General features: G+C 42.8%; 1 protein-coding gene across 3 annotated transcripts in view; it reads left to right on the top strand.

Moving 5' to 3' along the window:
• The window catches only part of PDE8B (phosphodiesterase 8B), a 330903-nt gene that overhangs the window by 59434 nt on the left and 244225 nt on the right, over positions 1 to 27244 (top strand). For all 3 annotated transcript variants that reach the window (XM_031666255.1, XM_031666254.1, XM_031666256.1), the window contains one exon: positions 16424 to 16560. Coding sequence is in view for 1 of the 3 variants with exons in the window: in XM_031666254.1 (XP_031522114.1) it covers positions 16424 to 16560 (137 nt within the window). In the remaining 2 variants the exon portion in view is untranslated. The remainder of the gene's footprint in view (positions 1 to 16423; positions 16561 to 27244) is intronic.

Genomic DNA, 27244 nt, shown 5'->3' on the forward strand with positions numbered 1-27244 from the left:
AGACTCAGGGATTTTTATACAACTGGCATTCCCTAAGAAGCCATGAGCTTCCTGTCTCAGGAGGTGCACAAGCAGTGGTTGAATGTTCAACAGTCAAGAATGTTACAAAGAGAGGTTCCTGGAAGAGTGGACCTGATGGCTAGCAAAAATCACAGCTCACATTTATTGAGTTATTATGGATCAGGCGTGTGCACATATTCTTTTATTTAAATCTACAATGTGCTTTATCACACTCATTTTATACATGAGGAACATAAGGCACGGAGAGGTTAGATAACGTGCCTAAGATCATGAAGCAAGGGGAAGCAAAGATACCCTTCTCACTCCTTCCAGACACCTCACTTCACCACCACTGCCCGCTGTCTCTAAAGCAAAAGTTATCATTTGAAGGCTTGGGGACTGGTTTGGGGACTGGTTTGGTGTTATCCATGCAGGGCAGTTTGTTTTGTTTTTCTTTTTAAAATTTCAGCCTATGCTTAAAAGATTTCACGTAAAAATTCTGTTCTCTAGTTTCTCTTGAAAATTCAGAAGATCTGGTAAAACTGGGCTTGAAGACCATATGGTAACGGGCCGCTGAAGCTGAGGAGAGGGCCCCTTCAGATGGGCATAAGCACTGCTCCCCTCCCCAACCCCCCCTTTTAGGTTACTATGAGGCTCTGGAAGCTTCTGAATGTGTGAACCCTGAAAGAGTCCATCTAAAGCTAAGTTCTCCCCAGGGGTAGAGCCCAATGCTGGGTATACAATAAGGACTCTATGGATATTTATCAAATGAATGAATACAGTTGGAATTCGGATCCTCTTGACCTCTCTTTTCTATGACTGGGGACAGCTGAACTTGAGTCACTAGTGATAACTCACAACACAAATTTTCTTTTTGTTCCAAGCAGCCAGGACCCAGGTTCTAGGTATCTAAAAATGCTCTGCCTGACTTGAGTTCACAATGGCATTTTTTTATCAACTGAAAATATTTACTTCTATGCAACCGGCCAAAGCTGGGGGTAAGCAGCCCAGCAGGGTGCATTGATTCTATCTTAGATTACACTGTGCACAATGGACTCTTTGTAAAGTCCTTATGGCAGGGAGTGGCCAGGCAGGCATCTCCTGCACCCAGCTTTGGAGACTCACTTGCCACAATGCTTAAGAAGGATGGAGCAGTTTTAATCCACTTGGCTTAGAGAAGCCACAGACTGTAGGACTTACATGTGGGTGTGTAAGCCCCGCACAGAAGCAGCTTTTTCTCCAGCATTGTTAACAAAGCTCATTTGGAGGAATGCAGGTCTGGGGCATGGCCTGGATGGGCAGCGTGACGCACATACCACGTAAGCTCCAGACGCTCACTGATCCCCTTCACAGAGGCTGAGCCTGCCCACCCAACACTGCCCTCACTCTCACCTCCGCAGCCAGCCCTGGGAGAGCACTGCTTTTCTTGAGATGGCTGAGTCTTAGCATTGAGGATGGGAAGGGGAATGTAAGGACTCTTCCAGGAGAGAATCCCTTGCTTATTTGCATGGAGGAAGAAGGGAGCTTTTCCAAGTGCCTACACGTCTGACTCCCAATTGTGAGAGAAAATGAATTGATTAAAGTTACAGTTCTCAACCAGAGGTGATTCCCCTCCTAGGGGATATTTGCAACACTTGGAGGGATTTTTCATGGCAATGACTTGGAAGGGGAATAAGGGAGGTGGTGCTATGGGCATCTTGTGAGTGGAGGCCAGGGATGCTGCTGAGCATCCTACAAAGCACAGGACAGCCCCTCATGGCAAAGCATTACTCACCCCAAATGTCAGTGTGCCAAGGTGGAGAAACCCTGGCTTAAAGGAGGGCTTTTGTTACCTTTTAAGCTTAAGAATTATAAAATGCAATTTGTTGTTTTATAATAAAAAAGGGTGATTTTAAATATAGGCAAATATGCTGAACTTCCCAAGTATCCCCTTCTTTCATTATTTGTGGTAACAGTCTTGGCACACAGCAAGTGCTCAATACCTATCTGTGCAATGAATGAATGTCATACTGTAATAGTGTCTTTTACTTAGTTTGTTATAACATGGTCACTCCTTCACTGAAGCAGTACACAGGCTCTAGGGGGAGGGCTGGGGGTAGGTATTGGACAGTTTACTTACTTATTTACTTTTCTGCTTATGGCTTTAGCACGTGGGCCCCTGACCCCAGCTGTACCTTTTTTTTTTTTTTTTTTTTTTTGAGACGGAGTCTCACTCTGTCACCCAGGCTGGAGTGCAGTGGTGCGATCTCAGCTCACTACAACCTCCGCCTCCCAGATTCAACTGATTCTCCTGCCTCAGCCTCTGCAGTAGCTGGGATTACAGGTGTCTGCCACCATGCCTGGCTAATTTTTGTGTTTTTAGTAGAGATGGGGTTTCACCATGTTGGCCAGGCTGGTCTTGAACTCCTGACCTCAAGTGATCCACCCGCCTCAGCCTCCCAAAGTATTGGGATTACAGGCATGAGCCACCGTGCCCGGCCCAGCTGTACTTTTAAAAAAATGTTGTCCGATTTGCTAATAAGCTTGGCCTCTCTCTTTTCTCAATCCTTGTGCTATTGTTTGGGTGGATTTGACTTGATAAATTTCCAACCCATCTGTGTAGGAACCACATTTGATATTGATATGGATTGTAGCCATAAAGCTTTTTTCACTGAGGAAGAAACATTTCATAATTGAAAAATTGAATTGTTACATATACCCCTTGAGTTACAAAACCTGAAGAATTTGCTATTGTTCAAAATAGGAGGCCAAGTGAAATTCTGACTCATTTCTGGTACTTCTTCCCTCTCACCCAAATTGCTGATGGCCCTGTAGCCACATTGACTGCATTTCTCATATGGTTGATGGGATTATCACTATCTGAAATGCTGTCAGATATTATTAGCTTGTTTTCCTGTCTTTCCTTTTCTAGATGTGAGTTCTCTAAGGGTAAATACCTTGTTCTTGCTCATTCACTGCTGTATCCTCAGTGCCTAGAACGGCGCTTGGTATAGGGAAGACGTTTAATAAATATTTGTTGCATGAATGAATGGCAAGGCAGAGAGGCCAGAGCCTGAGTGACCTACCTAAGATCATGTAGAGCCCCATCAGGAGAATCGGTCATGAAACTGGGAACCAGGTTAAGGTCCTCTCCATTTGGCCTGCCCACATCCCCTGCATATCTACTGTGGGGTGGGGATAGTAGGCATGCCATCCTTTTACCACAGGAGTTGCCCAGTGAGACTCAGGACAACTAGGATGCAGTAGAGCATCATCATCTCCCAGATGGGAGGGGCCACCTTAGAGGTGACCTTGTGACGTGACACATAGGTCAACTAACCCGGTTTGCCTGTGACTGAGGAATTTCCTGGGGCGCAGGACTTTGCATCTGAAAAGGGGAAAGTCCCAGTTAAATTGGGATGAACTGGTCACCCTATGTGACAGAAACATTCAGTAAAAATCTATGGTGCCCTGCAGTGGATTCTTCCTTTGGGAAACTCTGTTAAGTTGTCAAAGAATCATGGACTGTTAGTGGTGGCAGGGAGAGACCTTAGTGATCATTAAGTCTGGATATCGCAGACTTAAATGACTGCACAAGTGTGAGAAATGGGGACTATGGCAAATTGGGGCATATTTGCCTCTTATAAAAGGAGGTGGCCTTGGCTCAATGTTGCCCATGGGAATAAGAGCCCATGTGGCCAGATGGGCCTGTTCTCAAGAAAAGCTTGAAATCTCCCTCTCTCTCCCTCCTCCCTCTCTCTCCCTCTTCCCCCTCTCTCCCTCCTCCCTCTCTCTCTTTTTCTCTCTTCTCTCTGTCGGTGCCCACACATGTTCACCCACGAATATGTGTGGAGAGAGAGAAAAATGAGAAAGGGAGAAATAGAGGGAAATCTGATTTTTAACGCTGCAACTATTTTTTAAAATGTAAACACTATGCAATGCAACACAATGTAGCTGCAGGCAGGTCCACCCCATAGGCCACTGATTGACAGCTGCTGTTGTCTGGCATTTCACATAGGGGGATACTAAAACAGAGAGCAGTAAATGCAGAGGTAGGAGTGAAGGATCCAGGCCTCTTGACCAGGGAGCTTTGTTAAAAGACTCGTTTCTATAAAGATCAGTTACTATACCCAATTTTCACAATATCCCTTTGAGCAAGTTACTTAATCTCTCTCTGTCTGTTTCCTTATGTGCAAAGAATAATAGTGTGTATTTCCTGAGGTTGTGGTAAAGATGAAAGGAATGAATTCGTGCGAAGCGGTTAGAACCGTGGAGTAAGCATGTTGACTCTCATCATCACTAAGGTAGGTACTGTCATCATCCTCGTTTTACATGTGGAGAAACTGATTTCTCAGAGGTTACCTAACTTGCTGGTGATGGTACAGCAATATAACCCTGGCTGTCTGACTCTGGTAACAGGGGTATTTTTCTCTGTACCTTCTTGCTATACCACTAGGCTGGTGTTATAAATTCAAGATAAGAAAAACAAAAGCCAGGTTTTTTTCCTCTGGTAATTATTGTATAGATAGATTATCAAGGCCAGAAGTTAAGTCCTGTGTTATTTCTCTCTGCTGTCAGCCAAGTATCATCTGCAATGACGGAAGGGAAAATGTTACGTAGATAATAAAAAATGGTGGATAATAAAAATAATTTCTGCTTGGGCATTCATTATGCAATTTGGGGGGCAGCTAATTTATCTTCCTAATTATGTTTTGCTTAAGCTGATTTTAAAATTAGTTTGTTTACCCTGAGCACACACTGATTAACAGCAGAGAGAGGTGGCCCAGAAACTTCTTGGGTGGTAGAGGGAAGGTATTTTGAGATTCAGGGGAATTTCCATGGATAATTTTCATGTAGCTCTGGGAAGGTAGAAGGTTGATAGGTTGATGGTGCTCTGAGTGTAATTAACTGTTGTGATTTGTTGTTGAGAGAATTTAAATATAAGGCCCTAGATTGCAGACTCAGAGAGGTGGATGAACCCCAAGCTCCTTGTTTCTTCTTCAGTGCTGAGGAAGGTTCAGACTGTCAAGGTAGGTAGATTGAAAAAGGAGATGGAGAAGGAGAGCTAGCTGGAGGTGACCCCAGGAATTTCCTTTCAATAGATACCCAAGGACGATTAAATGCCTATTACATACTGTAAATTATGCCCGGAGCTGAGGATGCCAAGATGAATAAAGCCATTGTCTTACCCTGTGGAACTCCACAACCTAGTAAGGAACAGGCTTATAAACAGAGAGATCACAGCCCATTGGAATCAGTGCTATCTAGAAAACAGGATCACAGTGAGAGCAGAGAAGAGAGAAGAGGGGGTGGCTATCACCATAGGAGAGGCAGGAAAGGAAGGAGCTCCGCCCCTCACACTTCCTCTGTTCACCCACTTTCTGGGGAGTTGGGGGAGGCAGGAAGGGGGTGGGGAGGTAAGGGATGGGGTGTAGCAACCCCTTCAGGTTCAGTGTCAGCTGGCTTCTGGCTGTTTCAGCCAGTGGGAGGTGCTGGGACAGGCTGGAGGATGGGAAAAGGGGAAAGTCAGGATAGCTCTCCCCTTCCTCTGCCTTGAGTGGCATCTTCAAAATCCTAAAAGCATGTGGTCTCTCCCATGAGCCCATTTCCCACTAGACAGGTCCACTGGGGTCCAGCTTCAGCAGAGTGATCATGGCTTCTGAGCTCTGGTGACTTCCTTCAATTGCCCCTCCAGCCTGTGGGTGGTAACAGTTTCTTACTGGTGCTAAAAAACTGTCTCCTGTTTGGTGACTCCATGTTTCCATCCTCTGGAAAATCAATCCCTTGCATTAAATTCACTCTATTTAAATACAGTGGGTGGCTCTGATGGATGTGAAAGGCTTCCCAGGGTAACTCATACTTGAACTGGTTTTTAAAGAATAAAAAGGTATTTGCTAGGTTGAGACACAGGAAGATTGTGTCTGCAATATACTTGGAAGTGTGAAACACTGGAGCGTGGGGACCCAGAAGGGACAGACATCCCAGCAGTGGAGAGCCACTAAAAGATTAGAAAGGAAATACATTATTCAGGTATTTTAGAAAACTCATTTGGCCAGCTCTGCTCTGTATAGATTAACAAGGAAAACATGAGAGTGGCTGTGAAGACTACTTAAGAGACAATCACAACGATTCAGGCTAGAAGTCATGAGGCTCAAACTATATATGCACATAGAGGCGTGATGGATAGATGTGGACATGGGACACACTCTTGCTATTATTCTCTTAACTGTATCCAAGGAGAAAATATCTTATTTTCCTGGCATACAATAGGTGCTCAATAAATGCTTGCTGAATGAATTAGTAACATTCTAATAACTTAATTTGTGTTATGAAACCTCAGTTCCCCACATTTCTTTCCCTTAACCAGAACTCTGACCTGTCCCGTGGAGTCTGTTGCCCAGGGTCACCAGGTTTCTGCCTCCCCATTTAGGACAGCATGGGGTCCTCAACACGGGTGCTCTGGCTTCCCAGCCTTGCTCTAGAGCATCCCTCTCTCTAGTTACTGACTGCCCCTCCTCTATCAGAGCCATTCAATCAGCAGGTATTTATAGACACTTATATACTCATAGCTGGCACCGTGTGGGACACTTCCCACTCATTTATCTCCATCCTTGCAACCGCCCAGTGAAGGGGCTACTTTCATCCTCATTTTATAGACAAAGAAGACAGATAGAGGCTGATAACTTGTCCTGGGTTATGCAGCTAGTAAGTGGCAGAACTGGAACTCATACTCAGGTGTATGACTCTCAAGCCCAGGTTCTGAGCCACTAGGCTAGATTGCCTGGTACTGGGTGCTGTATGTAGCTGGAGATATAAAGAAATGGACGATAACTTCCATTTCTCTCCCCACTCCGTGTGGGGAGAGAAAGTGTGAATGCACAAAGAATTAACTTTGATGCTAAAAATATGTAGTGATTCAATTCAACCAGCGAAAAGCTGCCACAAAGCAGAATGATGACTGCCAGTATAAACAGTAGGGCTAAGAGGAAAGAGAGATCATCCTAGGCTGGGGTAATCAAGGGAGGCTTAAGGAAGTAGGTAGGATTTAACCTGTGGCTTTCCTGCTAGTTAAGGAGACATGCTGAATTCTTCTAAAACAATGCGAGACCAGCTGGGAGGTCACTAGCAGGCCAATGCAAATTGCAGCAGGAAATTAAAGAAGGGAGACATTTGTATAAACTGGAGAAGGACATCTGGTTGATTCTGGAGCTCTGAGTGCCTGTGGATGGAGCCTGGGTGGACTGCCTGTGGGTGGAATACCTTCTACCAACTTTGCACAACCACCTGTAGCCGACTCATTTCACACATGCACATTCCTAGGTTGAAATAGGCTCCTTCCAGGACTCCAGGTTTTCCTTTGGGTGTGACCTGTCCCCAGTCTTTCTTTTCACACATCACGTGTGATCCCATAGCAGGGAAGACAGATCCCACTACACCTGAGAAAGAGGGACCATCTCTTCCAGTTCTTGGGGATAATAGAATGACAAGCAACACATGAGACTCAACATCAGGTGTATTTGCTTGATGGTATACTCCTTAGGTAACACAGGGAAATGGCCCGGTGACTCCAGGAGGGAGTCAGGGAGCCTGAGCATGCAGGTAAGAGAATGCCTACTTGCCCCCTGTGGTAACATCTGTATCTTTTAAGCATATCCATCATTCCTTCCCTTGTGGGGACTCCTGCCCTACTGTATGTGGTCTAAATGGGACTTGATTGAATATGTCACCCTCCACCACAGGGGCAAGGATATAAACCAGCTGGCCAATCAGACTACTCCATTCTCCTGGCCATAGCGATTGAGCCAAGCCTGGTGATAGATAGTGTGATGGTTAACACTAGAGTGTCAACTTAATTGGATTGAAGGATACAGGTATCTGGGTGTGTCTATGAGGGTGTTGCCAAAAGAGATTACAATTTGAGTCAGTGGGCTGGGGGAAGGCAGATCCACCCTTAATCTGGTGAGCACAATCTAATCAGCTGCCAGCAGATATAAAGCAGGCAGAAAAACGTGAAAAGGAGAGACAGGCCTAGCCTCCCAGCCTACATCTTTCTCCCATGCTGTGTGCTTCCTGTCTGAACACTGGACTCCAAGTTCTTCAGTTTTGGGACTCAGACTGGCTCTCCTTGCTCATTAGCTTACAGACAGCTTATTATGGGACCTTGTAATCATGTAAGTTAATATGTAATCAACTCCCCTTCATATATATATTTGGGTTGGGGATTGGTGCATTTGTATATATCCTATTAGTTCTGCCCCTCTAAGAGAACCTTGACTAATACAGGTAGCCCCTGCTCTCCCGCTGTGCTAGTCTTGAGCTGCAGGAGAGCACCACTTAACAATGGCAGGGCCCCATGTGAGCCCACACTGGCTAATGCTCTGTAGTTCAGGATTTAGCCTGGAGCCTGCCTCAGATATGAAGGGTTGATCTCCTCTGGTCTTTTAAAGGGTACATATCCAGAGACTCTCAGTTGATAGTTGGTTGCTTTGGAGATTTGGGGTCTTCTCAGTGCTAGACTGGTTTACCCTGATTAAGATTAAATTTTACTTCCCAGGACAGAAACACATAATGGTTACATTTAAAGTTAAGGTTATATTTTGCTTTCTGGAACACAAACCCATAACAGAGGCATAAACCGATGGATCTTTGCACCAGAGGTGATTTGAAGAGGGAATGCAGGCATGCCCACCCCTAGCCCCTACATCTAGGCATCCTGTTAAAGCAAAAGGAGTTTGCATATATACTGACAAGTTTTCTTCCAAGAATATTGTACCAATTTACATTACTACTAAACAGCTGAAAGCCCTTTTTACTCTCTGCCTTCCCAAAACACCAAGCCCAGGTGTTTATGTTTAAAAAAATAATCAATTTGATAAATAATAAATTACAGTAATCTCTCAGCATGCATGGGGATTGGTTCCAGGATCCCTGCTGTACCAAAATCTGCATGTACTCAAGTCCCACAGACGACGCTGCAGAACCCACAGACAGGAAAAGTTGGCTCTTAGGTTTCACATCCCATGAATACTGTATTTTCAATCTGTGTTTGGTTGAAGAAAATCCATGTATAAGTGGAACTGCACAGTCCAAACCCGTGCTGTTCAAGGGTCAACTGTATATTGTCGTATACTAATTTGTATTTCCTTGATTTCTAAAGAGTTGGAGTCTTTTTCATATTTATTGTCTGTTTATATTTCTTGTTTTATGAATTACTCCTTTCGGTGTTTTGCAATTATTTATTAGTATGTACATCTTTTTCTTTTTGATTTAGTTTAGTTTAGCTTTGAGACAGTATCTCGCTCTGTTGCCCAGGCTGAGTGCAGTGGTGTGATTATAGCTCACTGCAGCCTCAACCTCCTGGGCTCGAGGGATCCGCCCACCTCAGCCTCCCAAGTAGCTGGGACTACAGAAGTGGGCCACCATGCCTGCATATTTTTCTTATTTTTAAATAGAGACTGGGGTCTCCCTATGTTGCCCAGGCTGGTCTCAAACTTCTAGTCTCAAGTGATCCTACCACCTCAGCCACCCAAAGTGCTAGGATTACACGCATGAGCCACCATGCCTGGCCTTTTATTGTTTTTCATTTTTATTTATTTATTTTATTTTTTTATTATACTTTAAGTTCTAGGGTACGTGTGCACAACGTGCAGGTTTGTTACATATGTATACATGTGCCATGTTGGTGTGCTGTACCCATTAACTCGTCATTTACATTAGGTGTATCTCCTAATGCTATCCCTTCCCCCTCCCCCACCCCATGACAGGCCCCAGTGTGTGATATTCCCCTTTCTGTATCCAAGTGTTCTCATTGTTCAATTCCCACTTATGACTGAGAACACGCAGTGTTTGATTTTTTGTCCCTGTGATACTTTGCTGAGAATGATGGTTTCCAGCTTCATCCATGTCCCTACAAAGGACATGAGCTCATCCTTTTTTATGGCTGCATAGTATTCCATGGTGTATATGTGCCACATTTTCTTAATCCAGTCTATCATTGATGGACACTTGGGTTGGTTCCAAGTCTTTGCTATTGTGAATAGTGCCACAATAAACATACGTGTGCATATGTCTTTATAGCAGCATGATTTATAATCCTTTGGGTATATACCCAGTAATGGGATGGCTGGGTCAAATGGTGTTTCTAATTCTAGATCCTTGAGGAATTGCCACACTATCTCCCACAATGATTGAACCAGTTTACAGTCCCACCAACAGTGGAAAAGTGTTCCTATTTCTCCACATCCTCTCCAGCACCTATTGTTTCCTGACTTTTTAGTGATCGCCATTCTAACTGGTATGAGATGGTATCTCATTGTGGTTTTGGTTTTGATTTGTATTTCCCTAAAAATAAATAAATAAACTCCCCTGGAACTAATAAGTAAATTTAGCAAGGTTGGAGGATACAAAGCATTTTTTCATGTGTCTGTTGACTGCATAAATGTCTTCTTTTGAGAAGTGTCTGTTCACCTTTGCCCACTTTTTGATGGGGTTGTTTTTTTCTTGTAAATTTGTTTAAGTTCTTTGTAGATTCTGGATATTAGCCCTATTGTTTTTTAAGAGTTCTTTGCATATTACAAACTTATCTGCCTTATATGTTGCAAATCTCAGTTTGTCATTTTCTTTGGATGTTTATTATGAATTTTTTCAATGTAATTGCAGCGTAATTTATATAATTTACATACAATAAAATGCATCCATTTAAAGTATATAATTGAGTGAGTTTTGATAAATGTATAACAACATTACCATGACCATAAGCAAGATATAGAATATTTCTGTCACCTCCAAAAGTTCTCTTGTGCCATTTTATATGAATCTAATTTCCACAACTTTAGGTTACTTTTTTCCTATTCTTGGATTTCATATAAATGAAATAATATAATACGTGCTTTTCCACAAAGCATATTTTTGAGGCTCATCCATGCTGTTGTATCAGTAGTTTGTTCCTTTTTATTTTTGTATAGTTTTCCATTGTATGACTATCCCACAATTTGATTATTGATTCCCCTATTGATGAACAGGAGGTTTTTCAGTTTTGGTCTCATGAGTAAGGCTGATATGGACTTCTGAGTACAAATCCTTTTGTGGACATATGTTTTCATTTCTCTTGGGTAAATATCTAGAAGCAGAATTGCTATGTCATGCATGAATATGTATGTATACATATACACCTAAGCATATATATAATTTTATAAGACACTGGTGAACTCTTAAAACAAATGGTATCATTTTGTTCTCCCACCAACATTGATGAGCATTTCAGTTGCTCCAAAGCTCTATCAACATTTAGTACTATAGTATGTTTAATATTAGTCATTCTAGTGGACCTTTTTTTTGGTATTTTCTTGTCAGTTTAATTTGTCTTCCCTGATGACTAATGTTGTTAAACATCTTTTTATGTGCTTATTGGGTATTTTTAGATCTTCTTTTGTTAGGTATCCTTTCAAATGTTTTGATCTTGTTTAAAAATTTTTTCTTTTTTTTTATTTTTAAGTTTCAAGATATTTTTATCTTTGGAAAATACAATCATGTATGTAGTACAGTCCCTAAAAATAAATAAATAAACTCTCCTGGAACTAATAAGTAAATTTAGCAAGGTTGGAGGATACAAGGCCAATGTACGAGAATCAATTGTTTTTCTATGTATCAGCAACAAAAAAATTGGAAAATAAAAAATTTTAAATGATTATTTATATCTTTAAAAATCTAAGCTACTTAGGGATAAATTTAAATAAAATATATCTAAGGCTTATACACTGAAAATGTATAAAATGCTACTGAGAGAAATTAAAATATATACATCAATGGAAGAATAAATCATGTCCATGTATTGAATTTAATATTGATAAGATATCCATTTCCCCTAAGTTCATCTGTAGATTTGACCAATCCCAATCGAAACCCCTTCAGGCTATTTTATAGAAATTGACAAGCTGACTTTAAAATTTATTTTGAAGTAAAAAGCACCTAGAATTGCTAGAAAAAAGAAATTGAAAAAGAAGAACAGAGTTGGAACACTCATACTGATTTCAAGACTTAGAATAAAGCTATAGTAATTAAATAAATGTAGTACTAGGGAAAAAATAGACATATAGGTAAATGGAACAAAATAGACCTGCACATACACAACCAGTTGATTTTTGACCAAATAATCTTGATGTTATGTTTGTGTTCATGAGAGTATTCTTCATTTTAATATTGAAATCATGTTAACTTAGTGAGAGAATGCAGAAATAGTGGTATTAAAGCTAATGGCAAGCTAGCCCATTACAATCTAATAATCAGTGGCCCTGATTTACCAATGGGCAGAGAGAAAATGAACCACTTTTGCAAATCACAGAGATCCAATTTGTAAATTGGGAAATTGCCTTTCCCAGGGTACAAGTCTGTAGGTGGTCCCCAAAGAATTATTAACTATTCACAATAGTTCTTAGTAGTAATTGACTTATTTGAACAAACAATTGGTTCCCATATTTGCTTTAACCAGACTTAAATACTAAATATACTTCATTTCAAATATAGAAGACAGGTTAAAAGGGAGCACTAATCTTACTCTTGGGAAAGCGACATTAAAATGATTTGTGTCTTATTTCTCGAAGTAGCCATTTGCCATTGATTTTACCCATGAGGCAGGCATATAACACCAAAAGAAAGAACAAACAGTACCTTCTGAACTCAATTTTGTGATAGAAATGAGGGTCAGAAATAAAATTATGAGAACCTTTGGGGAACACAGCAATACAGGATGAGAGGGAGTTGCAGAAATGGCTTGCATGGTAATCCCTGCCCTCTCCGAGTAATGTCTCCCTCCACATTTCTTTTGTCTTTCAGAATATTTTGCTTTCATTTATTTAAGGGTAGGATTCTTATATGTGGTGTTCACATGACTCAGTTGAAGTAATAGACAAGAACACTTTGCAAAGGTTGACATGCTTTATAAATTTAAGGTGTTATTATTGTGCTTCTGAAAGTATAATGAAGACTGAAAAAAGGTGATTATCTACTGAAAATCCTTTGGTGATAGTAGGACTTTAAAAAAATCTTCATTTCCCATCAAATAACCACTATGAACAGTTTGGTACAAATTTTTCCCATCACAGCTTATAAAACAAAAACCCTCATTACAGGGATATAATAAGGAGTTTCTTTTCCCCAGTTCTTTGGGTCTGGCCCAAGGACTGGGTCGGCAGCTGTTTTGCAAAAGCTGGCCACTCTCCTTCCCCTTTTCATAGTCTCTGCCCAATTGGCCAGCAAATTAGTAAGGCTTCATGTCATCCAGTGTTTTAGTAGGAAATTAACAAAGTAAAGTCTCATAAAAAATGTTTAGGAGTTGATGGTATGTAGAGTCACAGTTTAAGAACTCCATATTCCTTACAAGCAGAGTTTCTTTACTACTTCTAGCTTTCCCCACTGATCAGTTAAATGTGGCCTTGTGACCCCATGGCCTTGTTGTCTTCTTCTTTGTACTCTGCTGTCCCTGTTAAGGACATTGAAGGCCAACCGCTAATCTTACTTCCTGGTAAATAAATGGTGCACACGACCAGGATGAAATTCTAAATAGCTCAATGCTATGGAATCAAGTGCCAAGCTAATGTGAGAGTCCTTGGAGGAAGAAGAGGGAGTGAATAGCACAGGGGTTGACTTGGTTGACTTGAGGTTAAAATAATTGGCATTGCATGCTTCCTGCCCTTGTAAGGCATGGCATATTTAAAAACCAGTTGGCACTGTGGAACCTATCCCAGCTCTTTTACAAACTAGCCAAGTGGGCAGTGGTAGATTAGGTAGCTTCTGAATTGGGGGCTCCTTTCATTCATCATGGGGATAGTAATGTGTGTATTGTACCTATCTCTTGGTGTTATTCTAAAAATTGTATGCGATAATAAATGTGATGAGGTTTCATAAAAATATAAAACACGAAGAATTCTTTTAAGGATTATACCTTTTGACCCAGTCACTCTGCAGAAGAAAAAAAAGCCAAGTGTTTTCAAAAGCAGAGGTCAAAGCTAGAGGTTTACTTCTACTTGCTCAGTCCTTTACTTAACTCGTTCAGCATGTGTCTGTCAAGAGCTACAGACCCACTCTTCTCTCACCTTATAGGACCAAATGGTGATAAGAGAAGGTATGCACACTAGCTTCATATCCAAAACAACCCATTTGCCCTGCTTTAGAACCCGTCCCCGACTCTGGAAGACTCTCAGATTTCCCAGACTTGCATTGGAGTTAACAGGATTCACCTGGAACAGAGGGTGTTGTCTACGAAGTGTTTGTATATGTGTGTGTTGGAGGGGGAGCTTGTATCTTTGTGGTGGGGAAGGGATGCAGCAGGAGTGACTTGTGGGGGTCAGAAATTACCCAGGCAAAGTGGCTCTGGGAAGACACAGGCAGAGCTTTGGGGAAGTTCTGCATTTCTCTCTCCACATTCATGAAGTTCCATATTGGCACTCGTAACTGACTACAAGCCAGGCTCCTGGGCCCACAACAGGTCAAAATAGTGGTATACTGATACATGCTTAACTGGCTTGGTAGGAGAAAGGGTAGTAAATAAAGCCCTGATTTACAGTGTTAGACAAGTTCTCTGGTGTAAATGCTCCCACCATGTCTGAGTTCAAGCTACCAGCGTGATGTCACTGAACATGGAGTTGGAAAGAGATGTGCAGTCACACACCATATACAATAGTCCCACCATACAAATCTCAGAGACAAATCTCTTCAAGTGCACTGATAAGAGAAAGTATAATAAAATAATTAGGCAGTGATGGTGTTTAAGTATTGATTACTTTTGTTTTCAATATAATTTATTTAATTACTTGCCTCTATAATTTAATTTTTTAAAATGACAGTGTCTAACAACCATCTTGAAAAATTCCTGAAATTTTCATACTCAGCTCTCATGAACCAGTACAGGTCTGCTTGAGCATAGCACTGGGTCCAAAGGAAAAGAAGAAAGTGCTGAGTGTGTGGGTGGAACATCTAACCTCTATGGATTTATAAGGCTCCTGCCTATTTCATTCTCTCCCCAGCACGATAAGTGCCCTAAAATAGGTCTAAGACAGAAAATAGGGCTTCTCTAAACAACAACTGCAACAACAACAACCAAACAAAAACAAAAAAACAAAAAAACTTCTCCCTACTGGCATAAAAATTCCACTGTACTCATGGGCTAAACCATATCCATCTTGCAGATAGATATTGGAAGGATTATAGGAAGGGCGAGTTTTGAAGTATAAGAAAGATAAGAACTTAGCCAGGCGTGGTGGATCATGCCTGTGATCCCAGCACTTTGAGAGGCCAAGGCAGCTGGATCACTTGAGGCCAGGAGTTCAAGACCAGCCTGGCCAACATGGCAAAACCCCATCTCTACTAAAAATATAAAACTTAGCCAGGTGTGGTGGTGCATGCCTGTAATCCCAGCTACTTGGGAGGCCGAGGCAGGAGAATCATAAACCCAGGAGGCAGAGGTTGCAGTGAGCTGAGATCGTGAGTGAGACTGCCTCCAAAAAAAAAGTAAGAGGCCGGGCGCGGTGGCTCACGCCTGTAATCCCAGCACTTTGGGAGGCCGAGGTGGGCGGATCATGAGGTCAGGAGATCGAGACCATCTTGGCTAACACGGTGAAACCCCATCTCTGCTAACAATTCAAAAAATTAGCCGGGCGTGGTGGCGGGCGCCTGTAATCCCAGCTACTCAGGAGGCTGAGGCAGGAGAATGGCGCGAACCTGGGAGGTGGAGCTTGCAGTGAGCCGAGATCACGCCACTGCACTCCAGCCTGGGCAACAGGGCAAGACTCCGTCTCAAAAAAAAAAAAAAAAAAAAAGTAAGAGCTTGAATTATATCAGAATAGATAAGATATTATCATAGAAGGTTCTGGAAGCCAACTGTGGCATTTGGATGCTCAGTGCTTAGAGAGAGGAGAAGCAGAAGAAATGATGGAAACTCTCTGCACTTCACAATTGTGCCCTGGGCCAGTCCTGGCACAATTCTTGAAGAACAACATTTCTTCATGAGATTCTTTTGATAAAGATTAAACAACAACAACAACAAAACAACCTTCTGTGGCCATACAAACACATCATCTAAAATAGGTCTCCCAGAATTCAGGCCACCGGGTCATTTTCAGTACCATAATGAGATACAAAATGAGAAGGGCCTGCGGTCTAGGCATTACTAAATCCCTCCCCAGTGAGTACACACACAGAGGAAAATGACCAAATGTCATTTCGATCCATTTTCAACCCAATATACTTCTCCTTGAGTGGAAGCAGAGTTAGAAATTTCGTTCTAAAAATAACATTGTGATCTCTGGCCTGGAATAATCATGCCTATCTAAGGCCAGGCTAAAGCATGTGCACGTGTGCAAGTGTGTGTAGGGTAGGATGAGAGAATGAACACACCCTTGTGTGTATATGCAACAGTCATTTTCTTTTCTATTTTTATATATTTTTCTAGGCAGCAGATGCAACTCTGGAGAAGAGGGCAGGAAAAGAGCCTGCGCTGCTGAGCACTTACCAGGACTTGTCAGGGCCCGGGCACCCTGCGAAGCACCTCATGTTGGTTATCTCACACTAAGCTCGCAAACCTCTCAGGTAGGCAACTTTGTCACACAGAGAGGCTGAGTAACAAGCCCAAAGTCAAACAGCCAGGAAGAGACAGAACTGTATTAAACTTATCTACTGGACCCCAAAGACCACTGTCTCCCCTACACTACTATCACATCCTTCCCTATCTGGACTGGAGTTGGCCACAGAAGTTGATCATCTCCATTCCTGTATACCCAGCACCACATTGGTCCCTAGCACAAAGTAGGGTTCACAAATATTTGTTGGATGTAGTGATTTCAAAACAAAGATTTAACATCTGAAAGTTTGCCTGGCTGCATATGAATTGGGAAGAGACTCCACAACTCTCCTAGATCCAGTGACATGGCTCTAAGCGCCAAGACATTAAACCAGGTCATGGCAGGCTCTAATTCCTGTATTGCATTAACAGTTATTGGTGTATTCATAAGTGTGGCCCTGCTTGTCAACACTCCTCAGCATTCTTTGAAGTCAGATGCCTCTTAATGATAAAGATGCATTGGGTTGTACACCAGACCATGTCTATTTTTGGCTTTGGGGCACAGGGGTGCTTAACACTTTGAGAAAAACCCAATAGAGGAATAGCTAGATTTACAAAAAAAAAAAAGAATCTGTTGGGGAGTGTTTGCGTTACAAAATTATTTACCACAGGGTTTGTTTAAATAGTTCCAAGTTTAGATTGTGTATAGAATATGAATGAACACACCCTGGCCAATGTGCACAGCACTTTCCAGGGCACGTCGATGCTGAGGGCACGGTGGAGTCTTTCCACACCTGCCCCTTCCTGTGCAAGGGGGCACGCGGCTCCTCCCTCCTGCATCCTCCTTTCTCCTCTCCAGGAAGACAAATGTCCCCTCAGTGTATGCTCAGGAAGTCTGGGGAAGAGACAAGCTGGCTGCTCCTGAGCAGGAAAATTTGAGTGGAAAAATAGAGACTTGGGGAAATCGAGGGGATGAGTAGAATGGATTGTGACATTTGCTAGGAATGTCACCTCAAACCCAGAAAACACCCAGCCCAGGGAGTGAGGCCCACCCTGTGGGACTGTGTGCCCAGGACTCCCGGGGCGTCTTGAGGGAGAAACACAGTCCCCACAGCACAGAGCCCCCACCCATTTACACTAGTTGGCTTTCACCACACAAGGGGGTAACATGAGCCAAATGTTTGATGATGAGGAAGTGAAGTGGAATGTGAGAATCCTCACTGCTGACGTCAAGCTAGCCTTTCATTTTATTTATACCCATGACACTGTGACACAGGATCTAATTTTCCATTGTATTTTTTCCTCTGTTGGGAACCAAGTGAAGACAAGTAATTTTGTGCCTGAGCCTGGAAAACAGTATTTTAAATTTGAAGACAGGGATGATATAAGAGTCTATATCTATCTTCCTCCTGCCCCTCTTCCCTCGAATTACTAAATTAACTGTGGAACAGAGCAAAGGAGTAACACTCCGACAGGGCGTGGCAGCCCGAGAAGTCAGGGCTGGAAGCATCCAGTTGCCCGCTCTTCACTTGTGTCAGGCTGTTCCTTCCGGGCACGGGGCTGGAGGGAGGCCAGGGAGCAGCGAGGCTGCACGGCAGCCCTGGCACAGAGCCCCGGCTGCCGTCTGGGGATGAAACTGGGCTCTGGCACCAGGAGCGTGGTTCCAGCTCCCTGACCCAGAACTGCCTGTGCAGGGGCCGCTCTGCCACTTGTGCCCTGGTGGGACCCTACTCCTCCTGCCCCTCTGAGGCAGGGCAGATTCAGGAACAGAGCTGGATCTGGATGGAATGGCAAGTCAGGGATGCTGGGGTGAAGGCAAGTCATATCCCTTCTGCAGAAGCAGCCTTTAGGGATGTGCCTGTGATGGGGAAGAGAATGATGTGTGTGTTCAGCAAGTGACAGAGTGGGCTTTACCGCAGCTCCTTCCTTTGCTGGCAGACTAGTGGCCTCAGCTCCATCAACAGCCTCCCTCCATTACTCCCCATGGCTTCAGGTCCAGACACAGCCTTTCTAACGTGGGTCCCTCCTCCCACTCTGAAATGGAAGCTCCACCTGGTCCCTGCAGACCTGCCATGATTTCAGTAGGGCCTCTTTTCACCAGGTTTGCAATCATGTTTTTCAGCCTCTAACTCCAGAGAAATCTTGACTTCCTTGTACTTAGTTCAGAAGACATTTGTTGTTCAGGATTCTGATGCAGAGGTCTGATAAGAGAGGCCTCGGGCCTTCCAAGTTAGTAAAACCGACAGTCTGGAGATTCAAAAAATCCCAGAAACACAAGGACAGCCACACCCTGAGAGTTGGCACAGTGCCAGCTCCTGTCACTTGAAATCTTCCAGGATATTTAGACATGGGTGTCAGTAAGTTTTCACTACATTTACCTTGGTGGTTGTGTTTGGTTTTTTTTTGCTTGCTTTTGTAAACAAAGGGTTTCCCATAGCACCAACACAGTCAGACCTGTGTTTTATTGATAAGATGAGACAGCATAATGGCATAGTTCAGCTTCGAGAGGTGGGGGCTAGGAAGCCCCTCTGTGGAGGTACACATAAAGCCTAGAATGGTGCTTCTCACATTTTAATGTACATCACAATCACCTGGAGGTTTGTGAAAACACAGGTTTCAAGGGCTCACTCCCAGCGTCTGAGGTGGACCCCAAATATTTGTGTTTCCAAGTTCCAGGTGACACTGAGGCTGCTATTTGGAGACTACACTTTGAGAACTACTGGCCTAAAGAGCAAATAGGAAGTAGCCATGGAAAGAGAGTGGGAGAGGAGGTCAGAGTAGGCAGCAGCAGAAGCATGTGCAAATACCCGAGCTGAGAAGGAGTTTGGTGGCCGCAGGGAATGGAAAGATCTGCGTGTCTGGAAGACAGCGGATTGGCAGCCGTGTGGCTTGAGGTAATCTGAGAGATACACCTGACCCTCATCCCCATCCTGAAAAATCACTCCAACGAAGCCACCTCCAGTTGTAGTGTGTCTAAGAAGAATAGTTCCACTGAGCCCCGGAGGTGTGCTACTGCAGCATGGGCTAATCAAACTGTGCCGACCCTGTGGATAGTGTGAGTGCTGAAAGGGATTAGGTAGGCAAAGGGCTGAGCGCAGAGTAAATGCTCAGTGCACTGTAGTTTTCTCTCCTCCCTGACTTGAAACACGGCTCTATCTCAAGTTCCCTGTTTTAGCTATATGAAGACATGTTCCTGAATTGGTGCTGAGGTGCTATCCTGCACCTGCAAGCAAAAAGGGTTAATGTGGAGGTCACCCCTGAGACCTGAACTGGGGTCCTGTTGAGTAGATGGCTATAGCTAAGAAATCTGGATGCCACTTCCTAAGAGCAGTTTTGGACGTGTATGTGTTTTCCTCCATCATACCCAACTGATAAATGTCTCAGGTTTTTAAACCAAAGGAAGCATGGATTAGGTTTTTGGAGCCAGAGTGCACAATTGGCATTAGATCAATTCCTTTCAGACTGCATTTATTGAGTACTTACTCTGTGCCAGGTACAATGTTAAGTTTGGGAAGACAAAAGTGAACAAGACTGGGTCCCTTCTCTTAAGGAGCTGATGGTCTCACTGGGAGCTTGACACATAATTAACCACAGAGCAGTGGGATAAAAGCCACAACAAAAATCTATATAGAGGGCAAGAAAAACTCGGGAGAGGGAGCCGTTCTGCCTGGGGATGTCAGAGAAGGTCACAGATAGAAGGTGACATCTGAGCCAAGCCTGGAAAGGAAACTTCTAGAGAATAAGCAGGACTGAGGATAAATGAACACATCTCCTTTAAGAACTTTCTTGTTATTGTTTTAAGCTCTGAACTAAATCATCGTTATGAGTTTCTAGGAGATACATGGCCACATGGTGTTAAATTTGATTTAAAATATTGCATAAGCTGATATATATAGAAACACATATGGAAACAATCTGAAAATATTTCTCCTCAAATATAGTGCCATTTGCTTTTACGAATTTGCTATTTCTAGATAAATATGTGAAATATGGTTTGGTCTTCTGAGACTCAGAAGAAATTATATCACTGTCCCAAGAAAAAATAACTTTGGTTGCTAATTCACTCATTCATTTATTTAGTCAGTCAACAAACATTTAGTTAGGAATTTCAATTTTTGAAGCACTGTAATAGTCCATCAGGGTAAACAAAAAGATGTAAGACGTTGTCTTGACTTCAGGACTCTTCAAAGCTTGGGAGTGAGAAAAATACCGGAACACAAATAATTCTAACACAAATCAGGAGTCTATGATATGGGTGAGTACAAACAAAATGCTCCAAGTATCTAGAGGAAAAGAAGCTATTTTCTGATTGAAATAATGGGAGAAAGCTTGTTCATTTATGAAGGAGAATTCATTTGCATAGGCCTTGTAGCGTGGAAAGGGATTGGACTTAACAGAAACAAGCATTGGGGAGGTATTCCAGGCAGATGGAAGTTTGTGAACAAAACAGGTGGGAAACTTGAGGTCACTTGGAAATGGCACTTTGTCTTATTTAGGGGTATGACTTGGGGAAAGAACTGAAATAGATGGATGTCAGTCTCACAGCATAGTTTGAACTTCATTCCACTGGCTGTGGCTTCTCGGAATTTGAAATGCCAAGCATGTGTCACTTGGTTCCTTGTACACTTGTTTCAGTTGGCACCTCAGGCTTGACCTTAATCCTGGCATAATTCTGTCTGGCCCATAGGAAAATTTTAAAAAATATCAGTCTGTGTATGCTGGGAGTAGTAAAATCACGATGCGACTCTAAAGCCACAGATTGGAAGTTGACCCTTTTCTTCAGGAATTTATGATTCCACATCTGGAGGTTGCAAGAGATGGGTTTTGTGTCCAAGTCCCTTCAGACAACAGGTGAGGGCTTATTTACACAGGTGTGGGCAGGGTTAAAAAATGGTGCGGTGTCTGTGACTTGTGAGAGCCAGGAAGCCGTTTCCACTCCCTAGGCAGGTGGTAATGGGGCAGGGGATGAAGACGACATTGGAACTTGGAAAGACTTCTGGGTTGCCACGGAGGGATGCAGCTCCAGCCCCTGCTTGACATCCTGTGCTCGTGCCTTTCATTGACTGAACCTGACTGACTGGAAGCCAGAGGGCCAGGGACCCACTGATGAATTCCCCACAGGTCAGACTCCTAGGGCACAGGACGAGGGGAGGAAGGATGGAGGTGATCTGGAGGGGCAGACAGAGCCTCTCCAGCACAATCCTTTCTAGCTTTAATATTTCTATAATGCCAAAACAACCCGAACTACAGTCAGCCTTCGTTTGACAAGTGTGTTCTAAACACCCAACTTGTTCTCAGCAATTTATTTATTAAAAAAAGAAAGGGAATCAATTGGATGGATAGATGAATGCGTGGATGGTGAAGGAGCCTCTGACTGAGAAAATTCACAAGATAATAACTCAACTAGATTGCAAGCTTGGCGAACCCAGGGACCGGACTGGGTTTGTTCATTGTTGACTCCTCACTGGCCAGCACTGAGCTTGAACCTTAGTAGACCCATAATAAACATTTGTCTGAATAACTTGACTGATGAAACATCAAGAGCACCAAACAACATAAAATATGCAGTTGGGAGTCTTGGGACAGGAGAAGGCAAAGTTAGGGTAAGGAGCTAACGTTTTTGGACCTAGGAGAAGCAGACAATGACGGTGTTTGTTATTCTGCTCCTAGTAACTTTTACACCAAAGCTTCTAAGCACTTCTCAGGGAACAAAGAACATCTGATGTTGATGGAGAGATAAAGGATAGTCTGTCCCTCAATCATAACTAGTCACTTAAAAGAGCAACATTGTAACACATCCCAACCTCAATTAAGTCATCCATTTATTTATCCAGTGAAAATTTATTGAGTGCTGATTTTGTGTTTGCAAATTCAGAAATAAGACATAAACAGGCTCAGCCCCCAAGGAGCTTAGTCTGGTCAGAACTAAAGATAAGACATTAGGAAATACCAGTACCAGTGCTGACTGCGGGGAGCACAGGCTGCTGTGGGAGCAACAGGAAACCTGGGACAGGCAGTGGGTGTCGGAGTAGGTAAGTTGAGCATGGAAGGACTTTCCCACTTCTTTACTTGTTTCTGGCTTCCATCCCTCCACCAGCCATTCACCCCTCCACCATCATCACCCAAAAAGTATGTAAGCAAATGGTTTGTAATGCACATTTCTTTGATTTGGATGCATGTTACACCAGAGTGCCATAACCCAGCCAATAAACACATATGTAGGGTAGAGTCTCATCAGCTAATCAGTGAATGCATGTAGAGGTGGTCCCATCAGCCAATCAGTGAACACACGGAGGGTATGCTCCTTCCTCCAGAGTTTTCGGCAGAGAAAGAGAACGAGAGGTCAGGAAAGCAAAAGTGGGTGTCTGGGTTGGAAGGAGGAGACAACAGGTACAGGAATAGAGGCTGGAGATCCTGTAGACAAATCTGACTGCAGAATATTTTGGAGGATTAGTACTATTTATCTTCAACTCTTTGCAAACAAATGGAAAGTACGTGAGGAGGTTTATTTGTGCTTGTTTGGTTTTTTTGGCCTCTAGCAACAGTTGGGTACAAGATCTCAGAAAGTTACTGATCTGCATGGTCTATATTAACACTGATTCATCTGACTTATGAAGGTGGTTATTGGCTGATTTTTAAATATTGGCAATTTTGTTACAAAATTGCTTCATTCTCAGAGGTTTTGTTAATTAGGATATTCATGTATTTAACTTGAGTATTATGACTAGTAATGGGGGGGAAAAAGCAATTTGGGAGAAGAAACAGAGGGGAAGATAGAGAATAGCATGTGAGTCAAGATGGAAGGGCAAATATTTCCTAATTTATCTATATTGCCCTCTTTTTTAATGTAAAGCCTACTAGAGTTGTGAAAATTTGCTGAAAATACATTTTAACTGTTAGTTACATTTGGGAAATTGAAGTGCTTTTTAATTTACTCCCTTTCTCCCCCCATCTCATTTTTCAAAGGTAAGAAAAATGCTTCTAGCTCTAGAAAGTGTAGCAGAGTTAAGTGTATATGTGTTTGTGGGGGTAGGGTGCATGGCGTGCATTTTATTTTCTATGAGAACATTACTTCTGTTAGGGAATAACTCTCCATTTTGCAGTCTTTAAGGCATTTTGACTTTTGATGAATTTCTTTACTATTAGCACACTCTGTCCTTGGCCTGGAAGAAGTTATGCTAGGACCAACCACCGGCCTGAGAGCTGATTCTCTTACCTTCCGGCCATCTGCTTAAGTCTCCTTTGTCCTACTCTCTGTTTAGCCCTTGAAGGTCAGTAGTCTGTTTTGAAGCTTGGTCTGTAGGTCTCCTTCTCAGAGCTTCCTCTCTTACCTATATATTGATGCTGCATGAATTTTTAACTGTCACCCAAATACTTCCCTTCACTTGTAGACCTGTGTTTCTTCTTACCTATTAGGTATCCTTCCTGGGTGTCAACACACTCACAACTTCTCCCCATCAGTGTTTGTTCTTGCCCACCCTGTCTCTGTTTTTATGGGAGGTAGCGGCATCCCCACTCACAGCCACTGAGTCACCCACTCAAATTCATGTATGTGATCCCTTACCAAGTCCTACTGTACCCCTGAATACCTTTCCTATTCTTTCCTTTTTTTTTCCATCCGCAAAGCCACTGCTCTCATCAGCTCTTTCTGGATTATTATTGTTATTATCTCTCTCTCCTCCACTGGTCTTCACTATATGCTTCCCTCAACCACCAGGTTTTTATTTATACTGCACACATCTCCATGTCTATTCCTTGTGTCAAATCTTTCAGGAACTCTCCGTTTTCTAGCTCTTCATATCAGTGAACAAGTCATTGAAACAGCTTCATTCTCACTGAGCAGGTTTTCCTCCTATCGCATGGGCCTCAGCTCCCCGGGCTCTGCTGGTATCTCCTCTGCTGCATGACCTTGAGGAGTTGGCAGGCCCAAAGTATGGTTCTCCACCCTCTTCTCCTTTCTGATGGCACCCCTCCTCCCCACCACCTTAGGTGACCCCATCCAGCCCCACAGCTCACAGTAGCATCTATATACTAATGATTCCCAAATTTATGGCTCTAGCCCTGACCTGTCTACTGAGCTCAGACACATAGATCCAGCTGCCTCTTTGACATCTTCACTCTAATAGAGATTCTTATTTCACAAGGCCAAGGCAGAACTCTTGATTTCCCACCCATTCTTTTTCTGATCCTGTCCCATGTCTCAGAGAATGGTGCTACTGCCCACCCATTAGCTCAGGTCAAAAACCTAGAGGTTATCTTGTTTTTTCCTTCTCCGTACTCCACTCCCCACATCCAACCCATCACAGGTCCTGTCAACCTTGCATTCAAAATTCATTCATCCTGAACCTGACCCTTTCTATCTATCTCCACTGCCTTCTCCCTAGTAACCCCCATCTCTCATGTGGATGGCTCTGACATCTTCCTGCCCTAGCAGCTTCCACCCTTCATCCCTACAATTGATTCTCCACACAGGGACCAGAGGAATTTTCAAAAAGCAAATTATATTGTGTTTCTTCTCTGCTTAAAATTCTCCCAAGGCCTCCTCCCTGGCCTGGACTCTTGTCGCTTCCTTGAACTCACCAAGCTTTTTCCTGCCTTAAGGATTTTGCATTTGCAATTCCCTTCCCTAGAATCCTATTCGCCCCAGATATTTGCATTTCCAGCTCCTTTGGGATAATTCACGTGCCAGTTTAAATGTCCCCTCCTAGGGAAGCCTTCTCTGGCTTTCCAAACTAAAGTGGACTCTACCTCAGCTTCTCTCTATTACAGTAAGTTGTTTTATTATCTTCAGATCATGATACAATGATCATTTTCTTTTCTTGCTAATTGTCTCTCTTCCTCCACTAGAATGTAAGCATCATGACAAGTGTGGATTCATCTTACAAATTTATCTTACAGATCTATCCTCAGCACCTAAAATAATTCTTGGCATATAGTAGTTGCTCAAAAATATTTGTTGAGTCAATGAATGAATATATAATTGCATAAATTTGCCTCTGTGATAAAATACCTCACCACCGATTTATATATATGCATGTATATAAATGTGTGTATCTATATATATAGATACACACATACCTATATATGTTAGCTTGTTAGCGTCATCAACATCTTCAATCTTTGAAGAAGAAAAACTGAAAACCTGTTCAAGAGAACCTAAATGGTGCATCCCATTTGTTTTAACCTCATCAGTGAAACCAGAATGGGGTTATCAGTAGATAATTGCTGCTCTTGCAGTCCTGAATGGTTGGGCTTCTATTTGTTTCCTCTTAGAAAACTATTTTCTTCTTTTCCCATATCTTTGCTTGTTGAGTTATACATTGGAAGCAGGTAGATTCCACTGCACATCCAGGGTGACCAGAAACCAACTAGCCACCAGTCACGTGAAAGCCACCTCACTCCCACTCGTATTCCAAACAACTAGACGTGCAGCACCATAGGCAAAGCTGTGAATGGGGTGAAGTTGCTTTTGCTGCCCTTTTCCATCACCCCAGCACTGTCTACCCTTCCCAAGGAAGCAGTGTAGGAAGAAGAGAGTGATCAACAGAGTCTTATGAAGGTTTTAAAGGCACAAAGAGTTACTGCAAAATAGAAACATTTACAGTTTTTAAACTTAACGATAGAGCAATGCCGAAGCAATTAAAAAAAAACATTTTAAGGACATTTCAAGCCCTGTCAAATGTGGGTGGAGGAGATATTCATGGGCATGAGCAGGAGGAGGGTGGATTCTTTGGCACATCTCAGTTGGATGATGTCATGTTGGCTACTACCTACTCGCCTGGGTTGGTCCAGAGGGAGAGGACAGGGGCCCACACTGAGCCTGTTTCCCTCCTGGTGGTAGGGGTGCAAAGGGACGGACAGAAAGCAGTGACGCAGTAATGGAAGTGGTGGCTGGTTGATATGGAGAACAAGGGAGAAGAACAGATGGCCATGGTTTGAATTTGGAGAGTTGCTAGTAGCATGAACCACTAGGTATCAGATTTGGTAGGGAGATGATGCTTTATGGTTCAGAAGCTTTCATTGTGTGATATTGATGGAACTCATACTTGGAGTTATCCAGGAGGCCATGGGGATCATGAGAGCAGAGCTTCAGTGTGCAATTTTAGATACCCCAGCCCCACCCCCAGCTAGACTTGGAATTCTGTGCCTTTGGTTTCTTTTCTCTTTTCCTTCTTTTCTTCCTTCCCTTTGCTTCAGTTCCCTTTCCTTCTCTTTCTTCCTCCTGTCCCTTCTTTTTCTTTCTTCTTCCTCTTTCTCTCTCCCTTCTTGTTTCCTCTTTTAAAATCTTCTACCACTCCATAGTCTCTTCAAGGTGCATGGTAGGTGATAAATATCCAGCAGGTTAAGTGTTGGGCTCTGTTTCGCTGTATGATAGCAGGAGTGGAGGAAAAAAAACCATGTTTAAACATGAGGCATCCAAAGACACTTAAAACCTAACAAATACGGTATCTCCCCCTTATTCACAAGGGATATGTTCCAGGACTCCCAGTGGCTGCCTGGAACCACAGATAGTACTGAACCCTGTGTACACTATTTTTTTTGCTATACGTACATACCTATGATAAAGTTTAATTTGTAAATTAGGCACAGTAAGAGAGTGACAATATAACAAATAACAAAATAAAACAATTATAACAATAGACTGGAATAAAAATTACGTGAATGTGGTCTCTAGCTCTCAAAATATCTTAGCGTACTGTAGGTCTTAGCAAC

This window comes from Papio anubis, chromosome 5 (genome assembly GCF_008728515.1).
Source record: "Papio anubis isolate 15944 chromosome 5, Panubis1.0, whole genome shotgun sequence".
NCBI lineage: Eukaryota > Metazoa > Chordata > Mammalia > Primates > Cercopithecidae > Papio > Papio anubis.